The sequence below is a fragment of the Nesoenas mayeri genome (assembly GCF_963082525.1).
Source record: "Nesoenas mayeri genome assembly, chromosome: 1".
Lineage (NCBI taxonomy): Eukaryota > Metazoa > Chordata > Aves > Columbiformes > Columbidae > Nesoenas > Nesoenas mayeri.
In genome coordinates, this window is record NC_137541.1 from 16,233,400 (window position 1) to 16,253,855 (window position 20,456).

General features: G+C 35.8%; 1 protein-coding gene across 1 annotated transcript in view; it reads right to left on the minus strand.

Moving 5' to 3' along the window:
- Nucleotides 1-20,456, minus strand: part of LRRK2 (leucine rich repeat kinase 2) — a gene marked incomplete at both ends in the record, with an annotated part of 63,555 nt that overhangs the window by 19,372 nt on the left and 23,727 nt on the right. Inside the window, 17 exons of the mRNA XM_080363820.1 lie at nt 641-842; nt 2,942-3,160; nt 4,401-4,528; nt 5,540-5,769; nt 6,293-6,474; nt 6,860-7,046; nt 8,942-9,035; nt 10,819-10,967; nt 12,100-12,350; nt 12,859-13,079; nt 13,539-13,608; nt 14,383-14,501; nt 15,958-16,146; nt 16,371-16,626; nt 18,285-18,455; nt 18,542-18,670; nt 20,016-20,155. Of these exons, the coding sequence (XP_080219946.1) occupies nt 641-842; nt 2,942-3,160; nt 4,401-4,528; nt 5,540-5,769; nt 6,293-6,474; nt 6,860-7,046; nt 8,942-9,035; nt 10,819-10,967; nt 12,100-12,350; nt 12,859-13,079; nt 13,539-13,608; nt 14,383-14,501; nt 15,958-16,146; nt 16,371-16,626; nt 18,285-18,455; nt 18,542-18,670; nt 20,016-20,155 (2,937 nt within the window). The remainder of the gene's footprint in view (nt 1-640; nt 843-2,941; nt 3,161-4,400; nt 4,529-5,539; nt 5,770-6,292; nt 6,475-6,859; nt 7,047-8,941; nt 9,036-10,818; nt 10,968-12,099; nt 12,351-12,858; nt 13,080-13,538; nt 13,609-14,382; nt 14,502-15,957; nt 16,147-16,370; nt 16,627-18,284; nt 18,456-18,541; nt 18,671-20,015; nt 20,156-20,456) is intronic.

A 20,456-nucleotide genomic window follows, 5' to 3' on the forward strand; every position in this document is an offset into this window, starting at 1 on the left:
AATATTTTAATTAGCAATACATTTCTCAAGCTCCACATTAAGCAAAATAAACACCCCACTCTAGGCTATTTTTCTCACATGACTTGACGTAAGCCACTTGAATAAAAAATTCAGCTATTGAATTTATGTCAATATCTCAGTAGAGTAGAATGCAATCAAGGTTTTTTCAGCTTTACCTTTATTTTCAGAAGTTTTACTAGAATTGAAATCTGATTTGGGTTTTTGCCAAGCATCTATGCCCTGTGTGGTTTACTATTTATCATATGAAGTGTGGTTTATTATTTATCATATGAAGTCTGTATGGCACTGAGATAAGCTGTTAACACATATTCACCTAACTGCCACTCTATTCAAGCTATTACAGCAATTGCACATTCCTTCAGAAAGTGTGCTAACTTGCAGGTCTGATGATTTCAAGGTCAGCTAAGATACATATATTGATACAGTAGTGATCCTTTATATCATGGAATTACTTTATGACATAACAACCTGGATTATCAAACTAATGTCATCCAAGCTTAAGCATTTCAGCTCAACACTTTGTGGCAACCCTGTACAAGATTTAAAAATGTGTACTGGTCTGTCTGCTGCAGACGTGCACCCAGGTGCTAGCAAACATACACCAAAGACAATATTTTACCTGATTCATTCAGAAAGTGAATGGCGTGAGGGAGTTCATTTTCATCGAGTTGTAACTGGCTTTCTTGTACCAGCTCCAGTAAGCGTTTCTGATCAATCACAGGAAATTCAACTGGGACGTTTTTACGTTCCAGCAAAATTCTCTTCTCCAGCTCCAAGTAGCTGTCAGGAATTAGCTGACCAACCACTGGCTGATCTCTGATCTGTATAATTAATAAACTTAAATGTAATAATTCATTTATGTGAAATGCAGACAGTAAAACTAAGATGTTAGGTGGGGATTTCCACTCAATAGTAGCAGCAAGAAGGAACGAGAATACTCCCTTATTGACTAACACGACTCCTGAAAGGTCAATGTAACTAATTATTATTTCATGATTATAATATGAAAATATTAATTATATAAATTAACAAATAAGAAAATATTTCCATATTACATGCACATAAAAATAAAAAATATGTCTTCTGAGAAATTCAAAGAGAAACTTTGATTTGAAGTAAAAAGAAAACATTCAGTGTATTAACAGATTATGTCATACATCTCAAGTTAACAAGAGACAATAGGTACATGATTAAAAAAACGATACCTCTTGTAATCTATAGTATCTCTAGACATGTATTTAGATAAACTGTGGGGAAAAGGGCCGTAGCTCAATTAAGAGTCTCCACTGCTGACAGTCAGTGGTCAAGAGGAGTGGAAGAAATAAATTTGGTCAGGTTAGTAACACTTAAGGGAAACACAGGCAGGTGCTTTGCCCCTGTTTCCTGAGCCTGAGTTCCTTCCTGGAAAAAATGACTTTCAGTATTATCTAGCACCTGGCCAGGTTTTTCATTCTCGGTGGGTGCTGAGCTAGTCATTTTTTTGAGGAAACAGTAAACAATTTTCCCAACATTTCCAAATTGGCCTCGTAGTTTGTAATCTTCCTCTCAAAGAAGTTAAACATCAATGCTCTGTGGCATTTTTATGTGTCAAAAATGTAATTAGTACCTTGTGTAATTTCAAAGAGTCAGAGCACTTTATGAGAATGGTGAACACTTGCCTAACTTCTAAGCAGGTACCTTGTAACACTCCTTTCACAAAGTGTCTACATTATTTATGGAAACTACCTCCTTTCCTTCAGGCTACCTTACCTTAAACATCAGTTTAAGTCACAAGAGATGTGGATGTTACAGGAAAAAAAATTAGGTACCTAAGAGTGAAATATTTTAAAAAAGCAGAACTTCTGAGTGTTGTAGAAGTACAGTGAGATATAGGGCTACATATATCTTCACAAACACCAGCTCGGTTCATGCCAACTGATGTATGAGAAGTGGAATCTATCCCTTCCACCTGAAACGCCCCACTCGGTGCCACTTAGCCCTGGTTAGCTGTTCCTTGGACTGTGGAATGAAGTTGGGCAGATCATGGATGTGGCTAAGCTGGTAGTTTCTGAGAGAGAAACAAGAGGTGTGCGTATTCTGTCTCTCATTTGTAACATACCAGCATGAGGCTGCTCATAAATACAGCATTTGCTCTGTAACACCTTCTGAGCAGTAATTCAGAAGAAATTTGGGATCTACTGTGATATATGAAGTTTTGCCATTGACTTCAGTAGTGCAGGACATCACCTTATCTCTTTGACATCTTATGACACTTTACATGATCAATATTGTAAAAATAAAAAAAATAAAATATGTATATTCTTTTGTCAATCACACTTAGAGCTTCATGCTGTGGCTAAGGAAACAGCAGGGAATAGGTGATAGGGATGACTTTGGAGACAACAGAACTACACGTACAGATGCTCTGATTTAGGAGGACCATTCAGTCCAAGGGGTTTTCTTTTCCTGCTTTAATTCACTGTCCTCTTTCTAGGAATAGTTTCACAGCATGTAAAATGAAACCAGTAAATGGAGAAGAAGTTTGCTGTCAGAAATCACAAAATCTTATTTCCTGGTCCCCTGAAATCTCACAATACTTACAATTGCAATTACATGTTGCCATCCAACCAAAACCAGGTATTGATCAGCTATCTTAAAATTAAAAAGATGGCCTATTTTTAATTACATATTCTATTTATAGCCCTAGTGCTTGAAAACAATGCGGAGATTTTTACTAAGTTGATTTTTTGGTAGAAAATGAAATGAAAACAAAACTAGTCATTTTAATTCATTATTTCGCTGTAACATTTTATAGAAGGCAAGATGAGTTTGCTATCACACTAAAAATGTATTTAATTATGTGTTTAATTAAATGTTTAAAAATGTATTTACTTAACTAAAACTAGGATGCTTTCCACATCATGAGCAGTACGTAGCTTACCTTGAAGTGAAGACTCTCCTTTATTATGATTTTCCGAAGCCTGATAATGGAATCGGATTCTTCCGTAGCATTCACAAAGTGGTAATCTTGAATTGCTGGGAAGCCTCGCTTATTCAGCAGCTCTCTAGTAATTTTAGTCATGCAGGACTTACGCTGCATTTCATCAGAAACATCTAAATGAGTGCCAACAAGAATGACGGGGGATGTTGAAGCTCGAGCCTGTTAGTAAGAACCACACAGTTGATGAACACAACTGTAAATGTTGATGTTATTGCTTCATATCCATATAAAATGTGATCAATTTAGTCAATCAATACAATGAAAAAAGCTACTTTTTTTCCCCTCCTAAAATACACCTCTTTCAAAGAAGTTTGAAATCTGAAATACTATTTCATGCCTTTATTAAATGTTTAAACTGCAATCCTTTATAATAGCCTTGACTGGATAAAGCAGTAAAAATGTATCAGCCTACAAATATGACACATTTTTTAACATACAGAGAGCAGTCTATTTCAAAATAGAAATATTAAAAACCCCAGGTATTTCTAAAAGGTAGCATTGTAGATCTGGATTTCATACTTTGCAGATTAAAAACATTGTCAGTAAAATACAGAGACAACATTTATTTTCATTAAAAGTGCCTAACAAAATGTAGAAGTAAAGCGTGTTCTGCTAGTCGTCATCAGAACAGTACAGCAATGAAAATCAGCAAGCACAGCACAGCAAAGAACACATCAGAAATGGCCTTCATCAACACTTAACTGACTGTAACTCTCAGTCCTGTATCACTGCTTAAGGTGAAAAGAGTGAAAAAGATAAGTTTAACAAACAGGATCAGTATGCAAGATCTTTGAGTAATTGTATTGTCCAGCCAAAGCTAACCACCATACAAAAGGAAAAGAGAAGTAATGCTCACTATGGGGTGGTTCCATCAAATAAAACATTTAATGCAAAAGAAAAACAAACAGGCACATTCTCAGACCAATTTCCCTATGATAGTCCTGGAATCATTCCTATTAACAATAGGATGCTAAGCATACACTTAACAGCATGATTTCGTACCTGCATCAGTTTTAAATGATTCAAATTCTGCTTTTCCCAGAATTTACAGTAGTGTAAAAAAATCCAAACAGGTTTAACTCATAATTCCTTTAATACTACCCCTTTCTTATTCTTAATGAGTCAATTCAAAATAGTGCAGAACATAGAAATGATTCTTTTGCACATCACTCTGTAACATTTTAAGTACAAAATGGTGCTGATTATGTCTTTGTATGTCTACATATATTTTCATATCCAGCATATGATGCGTTTCAGCTCTTGCTTCATCTTTTTTATTAATATTTGCTGGAGAGCTTATTTCCTCTTCCTGTCTCTAAAAAGATTCGTGGTTAATTTGCTGTTCACCAACAGTTCCCTGGGAAGTGGAATTCCATTCTGTACCTATGGCTTGGCTTACCTTGATGTTAAAAAGCCACGGCTTCATAGCATCCACCTCTGCTAGTCCTTTGCTGAGATCATAAACAGCAAGATATAAAGCTCTTTGGGTCATAAAATGGGGATGGGTACTGTAGAACTCTTCTTGTCCTAATGATAAAAAATGTCTACTGTTTAGTACTTCTCTCAATGAACATCTTCAGATCACAAAAAGGCAGTAGAACACTTATTCTCAGATCACTAATCCACAAATGCAATTAATGTTTACGGAAAACTATCTAAATTGTCAGGAAACCTGTAATAACTATGAATTTTAGGTAGGTACTCTGTGGTAACTCATTGACTGAACTGTAATGTTGAAATATGCACGCTGGTTTTAAATCAAGAAGCGTAAGATTTATCAACTGGGTAAATATGGTTGCTGCAAAGACAACCTGAAAGGTTACGATCCTTTTAAAACCCCAATACTGAATTTCTCCCTCACTCTTTCCTTCCCTTCCTTCCTTTTTCCATCCTTTTCTCCTATCCTTTCAGCAACTTCAAAATATGACTCTTTAGTTTACACAACTAAGTACTTAAAATCACAACCACAGCTGGACATTCAGCTTGAGTGCTGCCCTTCTGTGCATATCCATTTAAATTTATAGACTGTTTTTAAGTGATCACAGACCAATGCTTAAAAATGACTTTTCTACAGCCTAAAATATGCCTGAACTTTAAAAGTGCTTCTGGAGTCCAGAAGCCCAAAGTTCAAAGACTCCCCCTAAGTGCTTTGTTTTCTTTGACTTCAGGAAACAGTGACACTGTAGAGCGTAGAGAGACCCAGATTGTAAACGAGAGAGAAAGAATTGAGTGGAAGATGATTCTTCTGGTGATTATAAGCAGTTTCTTACTGTTCTGAAATGACAGTTCTAGAGTTCTATGGTTGAAATTAGTGGTCAGACCATGTTTGGTGATGAGAAATTCCTGAGGCTTTATATTAAATTTGAGGGATTAGCTGCCAGTTTACAGAATTCACTAATTTATAAGCAGTCACTTGACTTTTGGTATAAGTTTGCATGATTTTACTGTCCACAATTTGAAATTTCACAGGCTGACTGTAAGAATTGCATTAAGGTGCTAGAAAAGACAAAAGTAAAGAACAATAAGCTCTTGAAATACCTCCAAAATCCCACACATTTAATATAAGCTCTTTCTTCATTTTGCCCTTCCCTTGAATGATCCAGTCTTTTACATCAATGCCCACTGTAGCTTTTGGAGACCCCAATTCTGTTCGTTTGCATTTCATTAGTTGTTGTAGCAGGGTAGTTTTCCCACTGCCAGTGTTTCCAACAATCATGAGCTTCATTCTGTTATAAGGCACAGCCTTCTTCAGTCGTTGTTGAAGAAATCTGGCATAAAAAATTGTAGAACTCACAGAAGTGTATAATAAAGAAGAATACCAAAAGAACTCAAGACCAAGGAAAAATCTAAAACCATATCATTTTCTTCAAATTTTCAATATCTCTTGGATATTTCTGGGAATTTAACAGTCCATTGTAATTTCTGATTTGAAAGTTAAAGCTTAATTCAGAATGCGTCTCTTTTTTGTTTTGTAATTACCCAAAAATGTGCTTTGAGCAATGCACTTGGGAACACAAGAAACATATTAGAAATAATTGGTAAGCACCATCTATTGCATGGTTTATAGAAGGATCAAATTCAAGAAGTAATACTACTATAGTCTAAATCGCTATAATTTATTTTTTATATATTGATTTGATATGATATATGATACCTTCCATAGAGCAGCACACTGGATTTCATATGACAAACCAGCACGTTTTTTCAGAAGGACGTGTTGTTGTTTTTAATGCTTATTGCATATCCCAAAAAAGCAAAACAAGAATATTCAAGAACTACATGGCAACAAACCTGATAATGTCTCTGGCTTTGTATCCCACATGTTTGAAGTCTAAATTAAGATGGAGTCCTTCCAAAGGAAGGTCCCAGATTTTGGACAGTCTTCCCATTTCATCTGGAAAGAATCTCAAATCAGGATTGTGACTTACATCCAGAGAAGTCAAGTTCTCTAGGAAGCCAATCTGAGGAGGAATCTAAATAAAAGAACATTTAATGAGCAATTAAACATTAAAAAATGTATGAGCATGAATACATTAAATATTTATCAAAACTAGGTGTTATTTTTATCACTGCAGTTTAACCTTTTTTAATAAACGGGCCTAATATCCCGTACCAGTAGACAAAGGACCTCATAATGAATTAATTATACAAACTGATCATATGACACCTTCCAGACAGAAAAGTTTAAAAGAATATGGTGATTTTCATTCACAGGAAGTACTATTCACACTTACATTCCATTTTACTAATACAATTCACAATGATATGAGAGGTGACATGAAAATCAAATGAACATTGAAAAACTGCATTCAATTGAAAAGTAATTTAATTTTCTTTAGGTAGAATCTTACACTTTACCTCCTTTAACTTGTTGTGGGACAGGTGTAGCTTTTCTAGCCTAGACCATGCACAAGCCTTTTCACTCAAGTCCAAGACATCTATTTGATTATGATTAAATAACAGCTCCCTTAAGTTTAATGATTTCCAGTGCACTGGTCCCGGCAGGCTTATGATCTTGTTTTGGCTTAAATCTACTGATCGCAAACTACAAATATGAAAATAAAAAAATGAAGAAGTTAGCAAATGAAAACAATAAAACCGAGATTAACTAGAATTCTTTTAATATTTAATAAATAAACAAATGGATTAGATATAAGAACAGTTAGTTTTCTGACAGGAATGTAGATGGAAGAAGAAAGAGAACTACTTCTATGAGCAAAAGTAATTGAGATGATAGTGTAAGTTCATTACCTCAGAAAAAATGATAAGAATACACATATGATTGATGCAGTATAATATTCTTTCAGTATATTTGTCTGTGAAGGAAATTGCCTGGTCATGAAAATAAACATCCACACTGTACTGTGTGTATATGTTTCAGACAGTAAATTGAAGAGTCACTTTAAATAAGTGTACATATTGTGCTAATAGTCCACTTCCTCCTCCTTTCTACAATTTGCAGACATGCATGGCTCTGGTCAGTTTAGTAGCAGACACAGATAAATAAGCTTCAAACTCCTGTAGTGCAAAAATTCAGTCATTCAACTGTAACCTGTATAGTTACAGTTGTATTTATATCTGTAAATGTATATTATAGTAAATATACATTTAGACCCAGGTAACACAGAACAGAGTTTAGCTCAGGATTCAAATTACAGGTGAGTGTGGAACCATAGAGGACACTGTTACATGCAGTCTAACTTACCAGAAAAAGTGTATTTAAAAAGGCAAGTGCACTTTAACATAATACTAATATGCATTTTCATTTGCTTTTAAAATAAATTTCAAATTTAAAAAAAAGCAATGTGGAACTTCCTGGTATTATCAACTTTCTAGAACCCAAGATTCCACATATAAACTATGGATCCTCATGCAGTGATCTGAACTCTTTCTTGTTCCTAACCCGGACACTGACATTAGAGGGTACAGATACCTCGCTCTTTTATCAGACTGTTTCTATGGTACGTGCATAAATTATATAGTTCAACTATGTATGTATTTAAGAACTTAATAAAAAAGAACATTTCATTTCTGTAAGTCATCTATTGGGCAAATGCTGTTTAAGTTACTATGGAACATAAAGCATGAAAAAATCCATGCAACTCCTGATTGATTTGTCTGGGCTGGGAGATGTAGAAACTGAAAGCTGCAGCTTTTTCAACATATTCATTAAATTTGCTGCTGTGAATATAAATGTTAGCATGCTGAAACAGTGTAGTATAATGTTAATAATGACATGCTGTATGGAAACGTGATTTATCTAAGTTCACAAACCTGTGGATCTGCCCTCCCCATGGTGCCATCAGCACTAACATCTAATCACATCTACCAGTAACTGATTTGATCATCCCTTCCAAGCACTCCCTTCACAATCTGATTCTAGTGACCTGTTAAGGTCAGGAACTTCTATAAAAAAAAGCAGAAGTCTCATTTCCACATGAGCAATGCTTTGAAGGTATAGCAAAATTGATGTCACATGCATCTTTATCACAATTCCATCTAGAGGAAGTGTTATTCTCTGAGAATAAATATCTTGTGATGTTTGGGAAGTGAAAAGCTAATCTCAGTAGCCTTGTGCAGAAGTCTGCAGAACTTCTCAAAAAGGACAAATTGCCAGTATCTTTTAACTGTTGGTTTCAAGATAGTAACAAATTCATTCTGGTCTTCTCAGCGAGAACTGTCAGCTTCAGCAGTCAAGCAATGTGTTTTCAGTTACAATGATTTGAAGCTGAGCAACAGAATTTCTGAAAATAATGAAGAAAATGTGACTGATACAGTAGCTTTAGTTAAAAGCTACGAGGCTTTGGATTTACCCTGATAGAGACGATTTCCTGAAAATCAGTAAAACATGAAGAATTTTCTGCTTAACAGGAGTCTTGCCATAACATTTTCTTCAACAAGACCTTGAGATTAACTTCAAAAAATAAACAAATAACTTACTGTGGCAGAAGAAGAATTGCTTCTGGAATGTTAATAAAACAATTCTGGGATAATTTTAAGCTTGTTATGCTGGATGACAAGTCAGGTATTATTTCTAGAGCAGAAAAAGAGGTTAATCCTATTAGTTTTCAGAACTGTTTACATTATTTTTAAGACTGGAATTTTCTAAAATCAAAGATTGACCAAAAGGTCAGTCTATCATCTTCTATATACAGGCATTTGTATAAGCTACCAAAGGCATAATCTGAATATTTTATTTTATAGCTTATTTAAATCTAAAATCCCCAAATGAAGTAAGTTTAGAAGTGAGTTAATTGATTGGCTTTTATCACATTACATATTACTACATTTAATATCCTACTGGCATTAAACACTGAAATAATTTTACTTAACCTTTACTATATTGCCAGTATACATAACATTCCCATAATTCAACCAGTGAGTGCTGGGTCTTATGCATATAAAAATTACACTAACGGTGTATCTGTGTTTAATGCAGGTGTAAGGGCAACCTTCTGAAATACTGTGGCAATAATTTCAAAGTGGAAGACTTTACGTCTTGATGATAGAAATAAATTCTGACAATAACTTATGAACTCAAGCAGCATTACTCAAGTCTCGTTTATGTAATTGGAATTTTCCATAGGTAAATTAATTTTGAAACCTTTGCATAAAATATGCTAAGCCACTGAAACACACTCTGGACTCAATTTATTGCTTGAACACTGGGTTCTAGTGAAGGTGATGTGCCCTGTCGTACCTCAGATACCTGCACATGGCTTGGAGATAAAACATAGGAGCTATGCTTTTTCTGGACCAGAAGCTGAAAGCCAAGTGGGATACATCAGGGCATCTCAAATGACACTTGCGTTCAGGCAAGTGAATCAAACATTCTGTCTTATTCACAAGACAACACTGGATATATAGTGTGGTAGTATTTAGAATCATAGAATCATTTTGGTTAGAAAATACCTTTAAGATTACTGAGGCCAACTGTTAACCTAACACTGCCAAGTCCACCACTAACCATGTCCCTATGCACCGCATGTCTTTTAAACACCTTCAGGGATGGTGACTCAACCACTTCCCTGGGCAGCCTGTTCCAATGCCTGACAACCCTTTTGGTGAAGAAATCTCTTCTAATATTCAATCTAAATCTCCCCTGGCACAACTTGAGGCCACTTCCTCCTGTCCTGTTGCTTGTTACCTGGTAAAAGAGACCAACACTCTCCACACTCCAACCTCCTTTCAGGTAGTTGTAGACAGCGATAAGGTCTTCCCTCAGCCTCCTGTTCTCCAGGCTGAACAGCCCCAGTTCCCTCAGCTGCTCCTCATAACACTTGTGCTCCAGGCCCCTCACCAGCTTCAATGCACCTCGATGTCTTTTTTATAGTGAGAGGCCCAAAATTGAACGCAGTATTTGAGATGTGGCCTCACCAGTACAGGGGGACAATCACTGCCCTGGTCCTGCTGGCCACACTAGTGCTGATACAGGCCAGGATGTTTATTTGATATATATTTCAGTTTACTATTAAACCTGTATTAGTACCACATTTGCAAGCTAACTTTGAATGATTTCCTTTGTCTTGCACTTTCCCCAACAGTATGTACAATCTCAAGTACACTTAAGCATTTTCATAGCACCCACTACAATTGTAAAAACAAGGTGAGTTATGCTGAGTTAGATCAAATGTCCATCAAGCCCCAGTGGAAGTACAGTGCTTCAACACTGATCAAAAGCTGATGCTTAGGGAAGTGGATAAACAGGACAAGCATACATTTTTCTGTTCTCCCAAGACTCCAAATGCTGGTGAGTGAGGAATTTTGTGACTTGGAATGGCGTCTAGAAGGTGGATCCTATTTTCACAGATACTTACCAAGAGCATTCATCCTGGCGTTGAACTGCTCCAGTTTTGTACAGCCCATGAAAACATTCTCAGCAAGGGATGAAATATTGTTCTTACTAACGTTTAAAATTTTCAGTTCTTTCAAGCATATGGGTGAACACAAACATGAAATTTTGTTTCTGTGATAACGAGAAGGAAAAAAAATGTTTTATTCAGAAACTATTAGCTAAAAAGTGAAAGAGTAACCTGACAATGTTATCCTCACACTGGTTAACCAAAAATAAGACTTTTATCAGCAAAAACACTGGTACATGTGGCAACATGGAGTAACATCACTGATATTATGATTGTTTTAATTAATTTGGAGAACAAAAGTTAGAATGTACTACAAGGTATCATTTCCTGATTCGCTACTGCAGCCTAATCCCACACAAAGAGAACTGTCACATTTGTGAATAGTTCTGGTTACCAGAGATATACCAGAAGAGAATGAGACAAAGATCCTGAAAATACAGAGATAAAAGAACCATGCAACACTGCTTTGCAAGGGTAATATTGCTAATAAAGATCAAAATGAAGAGATGCAACAGGATTTTGAATTTAAAATATTGCTTTTGTAAATTTGATTCACATATTTACTACTGCTTGCTTTAGTTACCTATTTTGGTAACACATTCTGTGTGGACTGTGTATAAAAAGTCTTACCACCTTATTTGACATCAATTATGGGAGATGAATAAGACAGTATCTGAAGTTTGCAGAGCGATCGACAACAGCATTGTTAAAAATTCCCTTTAGGTCTGAATTATTTAGTTCACTAACACATATGATTAAAAAGTGCCGGTAAAAAACAAACAAACAAACCAAACATATTTTCTTTGCTTCTGTCATTTAAACCATATCCATACTAATAAATGCAATTCCATGAATCATACTTCCAAAAAACCTGTGGTGATTACAAAATACAGTGGAAACTGTATTCTGTATACAGAAAATCTAGTTGAGTATGTTAGACAACACAGACATCCTGTGGATGAATACTATGGCAGTAGAAAAATGCTGAACTACATTTTTAGTATGTTACTGAAGCTGCAAAGCTATTAGATTCTGTCAAGGCCCACAGATATGCTCATGTACTTTGTAATACAACACTGAAAATTGTAGCAATTTGCACATTTGGAAGATAATGTCAATGCTTTACTGCAGACTAAACAATCCTTTCCATGCTATAACAGTCATCGTTCTGGATAACAAGCGTATGATTTTCTGTTATGTCTGTTACACTGCAGTCTATTTACTAATGCTACTCACCCTTCGAGCAATAGCTGTTCCAGATTTTCAGCAACATTTGTAAGAAATTCAGGAATGCACACCAGCTGATTGTATGAGAGATTGAGTTGCTTTAGAGTTGGACATCTGAGGTATGAATCCAAAGCAAAGGAAGGTCCAATGTCATTTCGAGAGATATCAAGATTTGCAATACAATTCATTTTCAGTATGTAAGTCGGAAAAGAAGTAAATCGGTTACTGTGCAAATCCAAGTACATCAAGCATTTCAAGTTCTGAAAGAAAAGGATAATTAAAAAAAAAAAAAGTTAAATGAAAAGATGAATTTATAGGTTTTACACTGAGTTACATTTTATACAATTTATTAATTTACTTATATTTCTCTCATTAGGAAAAATACCAGAAAATATAAATCATACCAATGAACCCATAATATTTCTATTACAGAAGAAAATATAAAGTATTCTTCAAAGTTAATTAGCTCAGTTTCATAAAATTAAACAGATATGAATTGCCTGCAGTTCTCGCCTCCAGTTATTATGTTACTCAACATAGCATGTCCTCAAGCAGCTCCCTGCGGGAAATGACTTAAAACAGTTCCATGAAAATACTTTTATTTCTATCTTAACATAAATCCACTGAATGAAAATTGAGTGAATGTATGAAGCATGCAAAAACATACACCCATATTAGTAAGTAGAATTGTTATGGGTACATTGTTAGAGACAAACAATTTATTGTAACTGAACTCAACTTGTATTACGTAAAATTATACAGATTTACTTCACATAGTTGTTCTGGAATGTTTGTAAGAGCATTTTGGTGGAGCTCCAGTTTCTCAAGATGTTCCAGATGACTCGTTAAGCAGCTATTCTGGCTGATGGCATCAACGTTCTCTAACTCATTTGATGAAAGATCTAGTGATTTAATATATTCTTTCTCTGAGATCAATGAAGAAAGACTGTCTGATGGTCTTATATGTGGAGAAAATTTTGAGACGCCTTCTATTAAAACAAAAACATTGGAAAAATAGCATGATTTCATTTATCACATAATTAAAATAAAAGATAAATCAACTTGGGATCTAAAGATGCAGAGGCCAGTGAATGGTTTGATATTGGTTAATATCCAAATCCATGACAACTTCTATCAAGAGACAGAAATTTGTAAGACAGTAGGGAAGAGATGGTCATTTATGCGCTGCACAACAGAAGCAGCTTTTGAAAGGTCATAAGGACACTCATGGAATCTCCCTGCCTGTTTAATTCTACATAAATTATTTGTGAAGTTCAGCATAAAATTTCCCTGTATATACATTATTTGTATCCCACTTTAGTATTCCAAAATGTATCCTCTTCTTTGTAAACAATACATAATCTGACTAAAATCTTTGCATACTATGCTTTTGAAATCATTAAGGACAAAAAATCTGTTACATATGTTTAATGATATAGTTTACTTACTGGGGGATTCATCTGAAGGCAAGAATTTTCTTCTTTGTTTCATTAATGGTTCATAATCTGAGCCAGGTCCCTGGAAAATCCCAGAAAAGAACAAAAAACAGTTATGGATATATACAGATACCTGAAATTACCTGAATTCAGTACATTTCTTTTTATTGTGGTTTCTTTTTATCAGAACTTCCAGGGGTAACACAAAGAAACTGTACCTTTCAAATAAAAATAACAATAGGTCAAGTCTTTCTAAAACTTAGTGATCCATGCAATATGAAAGAACAGCAGATTTAAATGCAATGGAAGTAGTGCATTTTTTGGCAACCTACAATGACTTTCACTAAGATGGGGTGATGGGATGGAGCAGGATATTACAAAAAAGAACTTTCTCTAGGGAAGCCAATCTCTCCAGTTTCCCTTTACAGTCAATGGAAAGAGACGAGCTCCTTTCAAAGAACCTGACTTTGATCTGTCCTCTTATGTCTTCTTGTGGAATCGGTCTCTCTTCATTGATGGCAGCAGCACGCTGAAGTTTGGCTTCACTAAAGGGTAGGTAAATCTTTGTGAATAGGCCCACAGTTTCTGTGTCTGTATTTGAACATCAGACAAGAAATACAAGCAATTCACAAGAACTTTTTCTTGATCATAAATTTTTGCTGAAATAAACTCTCATCTCTACAGTGATCTGGAGCACAGTAATTGCACAGCAACAGAAGGAAATATTAAATGCCAACAGTGAGACAAGAGCCCATATGCTTACATGACCTTTCCTAACGCTTGATTATTAACAATTTTGCAGTAGGCAACACAGACGGACTTTAAGAAGCCTGGAATGAATAAAGATCTGACTTACCACAGAGTAGGAATGTCGTGGCAAAGTAGGAGAACCTCTTTGAAATGCCATTTCCCTATAAGAGTCAGGAACTGCAATGGAATTGGACTTCTTTTTTGTAAAAAGTGAACATTCACTTCCTAGTCCAAAACAATAACACAGGAGGACAAATAAGTAAGCAAATGTATTTAAAGATGAGGCTCGAAATTCAACTGTAATGTAGACGCTAACATACAAAGGAGAGACACATTTCAAAAGCATCAATATTGGCAGGATCTCACTGGTCAACTGTGTGTGCAATAGGCCAAGAATACTGTCAACATGTGTTAGAGTACATGGGCCATACTAACCTGACATACCCCAAATCTGACCTGCAGCTTGTTACATTGATGTTTTATGATTTAAAATTTCCAGCAGGTTAAGATTATTATACATGTTTTATAACACATCTCTGTGCTACTCCAGTGCAAATAACTTTTTAAAACAGAAAAAGTTTGTATTTTAATAGATAATTTTGCACTCCCACATTTATTGAGAATGAAACATCGATTGGCACTCTGGTTCTGGTGATTTAGGGTTATCTGGACCCATTCAGTGTTACTCTCCTCAAAGCTATTTTTAAAGCTTCTAAAATCACTCATTAGCAAAGCCTGTATTTTTTTAACATAATTTACATATGACTTAACAACTTTTCTATGTGGGATAACAAATAGTACCTATCAGTATTATATGCCTGTGCTACAGTCCTACAGAAATGAAAAATGGTACTGAATGATGTAAAGGAAAACAACAAAACAGAACCAGAAAAATTCCTTAGGATTCTCTGAATCCAAAATTTAAATTCTTCATCTGTGATGATTTTAAGTATCCAATAGTTCTAAAACAACAGTGGCACCTGAACAAACAAAAGGCATCTTGTAAATTAAGGCCACTTACTCTTAAGTTACTGATATTATAGACAGAAATGCTGTTTTTTATAAGTTAAAGACATTCAGATTTCCTAACATGGTTACCAAGAATGATGTTGGACTAAACACAGACTTGTCATTCACACTTTCTGATCAATTAGATATCTTTGGTATAGGGTTTGTTTCCCCTGCTTTATCTGTTAACAATATAGTTCTTGATATCAGACTTGGTTGTATGCACTTTATTAACAGAAACCCTGAGACCAGGGATTTTTAGATTGCAATACACCTGACTTCATGATGAGACAAACTGTGCTCCTGAAGAACTTGCTTCTTTCTATTGGCCATAAAGGCAGCATACCAGAGTAGCTCAGAAACAAGACCTCAAAACAGTCACTATCTAAATTTGGCTGGATGAACCCCACTCTTTCTCTCTACAAGAAACTGAATGCATGAAGAACTAATTTTAAATGGATAATTCAATAAAATGCTTTAAAGTCCTAAATTTGTAGATAAAGCACATACATATCATTAACTATTTTCCAATGTTACCACAAACAAAATTTTAGATAAAGGTATTTTTTTCATGGGAAGAGTTTTATCTCAAATACAAATAACTGATTTATGGCTATGGTCTAGCTTGGTACACTAGATTGGGATTATAAAAAGAAAAAAGAAAAGCAATTACCTTCACTATCAATGTCATCACTCAAAGGAAAAACACTGTCCACTAATGGGTCAGAAATGAAATTCCAATCATAGTTTTTATCCACTCCATCTTCAGAGGAGTTTAGATCCGAGGAGTTTTTTGATCTATCCTCTGAAATATTCTTCATCTGGAATTTAAGCACCATTCTTGCCAGTGCTGAACCTGCATCTGTATGTGTAAGAAACCAACAAGAGCATATTGTCCAAGAAATCCAAATAGCTTTAAAAAAATAACAGAAATAACTTGATTTATTTTCAAAGTTTAGCAATCTTTCTATAATCAGCTGAATGCTATGAAGAGATTTTCAACCGAAGGTCTTGATCTAAAACACTTACACTGTAGCATCAAGAGATATTAACACATTTCATATAGCAAATTCTATCTATACTCACTTTGTTTTCTTAATGGAGTAAGTTTGTCTGGGAACAAAGGAATGAGCCAGGAAGGTTCTAGTCTCCCAATACCGAATCCTCCAAGACATATGCTGCTGTTGGCAACATCCAGGCTAAGCTTCTTTAAGAGCAAGCTGATGATTTGGCTGTCTCCCCTCTTTATACTGATGGTTAAGGCACTCCGAACATCCTGCTCTCGAGCACCATTGGCTAACAGCAATTCCACCAATTTAGGATTATTTCCTTTCTCACAAACCTAACAGAAAAAAAAATTGAAAACTATATGTGAGGTACTCAGAGAACAGCTCAGACAGCATTAAGAGACTTGTCTCAAATTTGGATTCGTTGTATTTTTAAGAATTATGTCTTTTTCTCAATTACACAATTCCCTACCCCTCAGAGCATATGCGTGCTCCCATTTTCCTGAAGTTTTTTCCCAAAATATAACAAATGCTTGAGTTCTGTAATTGTAATTTCTGCCAGGAGTGCACACAATGAATGGTAATTTATGCAGTTTGGTTACTGCATGCAGTCTATGGCAACTCCATTGATTTATCTGTTCAGTCAAAAAAAGACACTTAAGGGTTATTTTGCAATGCCATTTAGGTATCAGATGAACAGGCAACAATGGTGAGACTCATCAAGCCTTGCCTAGTGCTAGGGAGTTCAGGTCCACTGGTTTCAGTCAGCTTTACTCCTTCCAGTCTCTCAGCCAGCATTGCTACATAAACCAGTGTTGATTGTGAGTACTACAAATATTTTTAAGAAATACTTCTAATTACTTCAATATTTCCACTGTGTTTCTCTAACATTGATTTGCCTACCGCAGACTCCATGGACAGATCCAAACTCAGCTGTGCTTTATCACCCAGCCAGCCCTGCCAGCAGAAGCGAACACTTCTAATTTGCTTCAGGCAGGACTGGTGGGGTTACCTCAGACGGTTTAAAACCTCGACACTGAAGTAAAATTAAGAAGTGTTCATACACACCATTTCTCAAAAAAAAAATTAAAAGCAATCACATTTAGCAAGAAGCACTTGTAAGCAGCTGGGAACAGTGTCTGTTGGCATGGCTGAATCCAGATGGGATGTTTGCCTATGGTCTTACTTAAAACACCAACATCTTTCAAAGAGTTGATTATTTGCATGTGGCCACAGTTTGCATGAAGTTCTTTGCAGCTAGTTTGACTGCAGACATTCCAAGATGTTATACTACTTTAGGTGTGCTAATAACAACTTAGAACTCTAACCAAAACTGTTAAATCAGCACAAAACCTGATTACTATATTAATCTTTAAGTACAACACAAAGTCAAAAAAGTCCACCATTCCAGGGCAGGCATTTTGGCCACAGACTTCTTCGCAGGTCTAGAAGCCAGTGGGACTAAGCGCACTGAAATCTGTCTATGGACAGTGCTGCTTGCTGGTCCATCTGTACTTCAGCCTCACAGAGCTTGGGAAGAGCTGAATTTGGACTGAGCCCTAATAGGCTTGAAGCCATCTATATCTGATTAGTTCAGAAAAAATGACTGGAAGTTTGCAAAGCTTGAGCTTAAGTCTTGTTCCTCAAAGATACTCCAAAGCTAAGGCTAAGTCAGAAATTGATTGAACCCAGGTTTCCAAGGGAACAATGTAAACCATCAGAAAGGATGGACTTCAAAGTCAACTTGCATCAGAACTGGCAGTGTGGGCACATTCTAGGTAACAGTGACCCTATGAGCTTCAATAAAGTGAAAGGTGTTCCAATGAGCCTGAAGTGACCATGAGCAGCAACAGTTAACACCACTCCTGTCACAGTCAGATTGCACAGGGTATTGCTGCTGTGTTCTTCCAAATATATGTGTACATGAAAATAGAAAGGAACACAAAAGCATACATTTTAAAGCAATAAAACTATATATATTTCCGTATATTACCTGATAGATCAAAGAGTTTGTCTTTGTCTTCTTATTTACATCAGCTCCCAGTATAAGTAAGCATTCAGCCATAATACTATTGTACTCAATACACGCTTTTTCCAGCATCATATTTTTCAAATCATCATTTTCAGCTATTTTAGCAAAACATCTACAACACAGGCTTTGAAACTAAATGGGAAGACAAACAATCAAAGTTAGGACAAAAAAAGCACCAAATTTTTTTGGCTGTGGAGCTGTCAAAAGAGAGAAGATACCTGTCGATCTCGCTGGTCAGTGAAACACATGGACATCTGGTAGAAAATGACTGTGTCAAATGATTCATGTATCAGCAGCTTTGCAAAACAAGGTGACAAACCAAGAATTGACAAGATTGCATGAAATCCCTAAGAACACAATAAGAAGATTGCAGTAAGTACAGTGTTGAAAAGTGTATCTTAAAACAGGCTGTGCAATGAAATAAAATTTCAGCCAAAAGATACATGCTTTATTTTTTTTTCTTGTTTTTAAACATGCAATAATACACAAATTGGACAAGATCAGGGGGGAAAGCAGAAACACCTGGTGCCTCTGTGTTTATATAGCTGTAGTTTTATGCTTGTTTGGCTGTTCCACTTAAATAGATATTAACTGACACTTTGAAAAGCCAAATTATGCACCATAATTTCTGACAACATCCTGCCTGGCAGTGACAAATGTACTCGTGATTTCCTGAAAATGCACAGAGGAAACGATCGCCTTCTAAGGATATGGGATGTAGATGCATCATGTGTCATTCTGTAATCCTTGAATTTGAAAATAATACCAAGGCTAAATGAAAAACTTAACAGTTGACTCTAAAAACTAAAAGAAATACAAAATTATGCCATGATTCTGCAAGTAAAGTTGATCTAGAAGGGTGAACTGGGTAAATTACAGACTCTTTGAGACTAAATCACTTTAAGTAACTTCCTTATTCTACCACATTATTTTGATTTCTTTCTACATTGGTTGCTCAGCTAAACTTGGAAGGGTTGCGGGAAAAACAGCATCAAAGAAGGGAGGCTGCACTTGTGACATTTCCATATGGATCTGGAACAGAAGTCCAGAATCTCTCACAGGAAGCTGATCTCACAGGAAAGCTCCATTCCACTAGAAAAACGAAACTGGCAACAAACAGGGAAAGTTTCCGAAGTAGAGGAAAGAGAACTTCCACACATGGATGACTCAATGTGTGTGTGCAGGCAGAATAAGAATTCTTCTTCCATACTCAGAAGTAGGTCCAAAGTTTGACACAGTAACATCCAGTAAGATCGTTCGTAAATACAGCATTCCTGCACTAAGCTTATTGCTGGTGACAGGGCTGGGAACCCAGTTATTTTTCAAACTTATTATTTTTCAAAAAAGGGCAATCGATACTATAATGACAACTACTTCTTCGAATGGTTATAGATTGCCTGAATGATGGACCATAACTGAGAAATTTGTTCTTGTTTGCAGGTCTCAGAAGTGTTAGATAAACACCTAAACCTACACTTACACATTGTGAATTGAAGATATGCCTCCAAGAAAACCATCTCTATGACAAATATTTTGGTTTAGTTTTAAAGGCTTATACTAATCTAGTAATTGCAATAAAATCAAAATGAACTAATTAAAATTAGGAATTATATTTCAAATATAACTACATTTAAATAGTTTTCTAAAGTTTTCCCTTTGGCTTTCACCTTTGTATATAGAAATAACACATACATGCATCTGGATTGCAGTGACCTCTTTAAATCGCCGCAGAGTAGAAACCAGAACCGTTGACAGGACATGCATGGTTGCAATACACAAACTCTTCCTTGTAATCAAAGAGCGTAGAAGACTCAAACCCAAACACTGTATGTCTAGAAGAAAAAAGAAAGATGGGTAATGTTGATTATTGCGACTTTCTGAGTGGAATAAACCCATGACCTAAGTCAAGTTATACTACCAATATTCCAGAAAGTTATTTGCATAAGTTATGCCAGGGCCAGGCACAACCACAAAGTGGATGAACCTGAGGACTGTGCAGTATTGCACCCTTTTCTTGCCAGGTCACCTGCATCACAGCCAGTACTAAAGCGTGTCATAGGTATGTTACAGCTTCTGTGGTTAATAAGCCTCTCCTACTACATCATCTGTATTCAACTAACGAAATACCTTCCC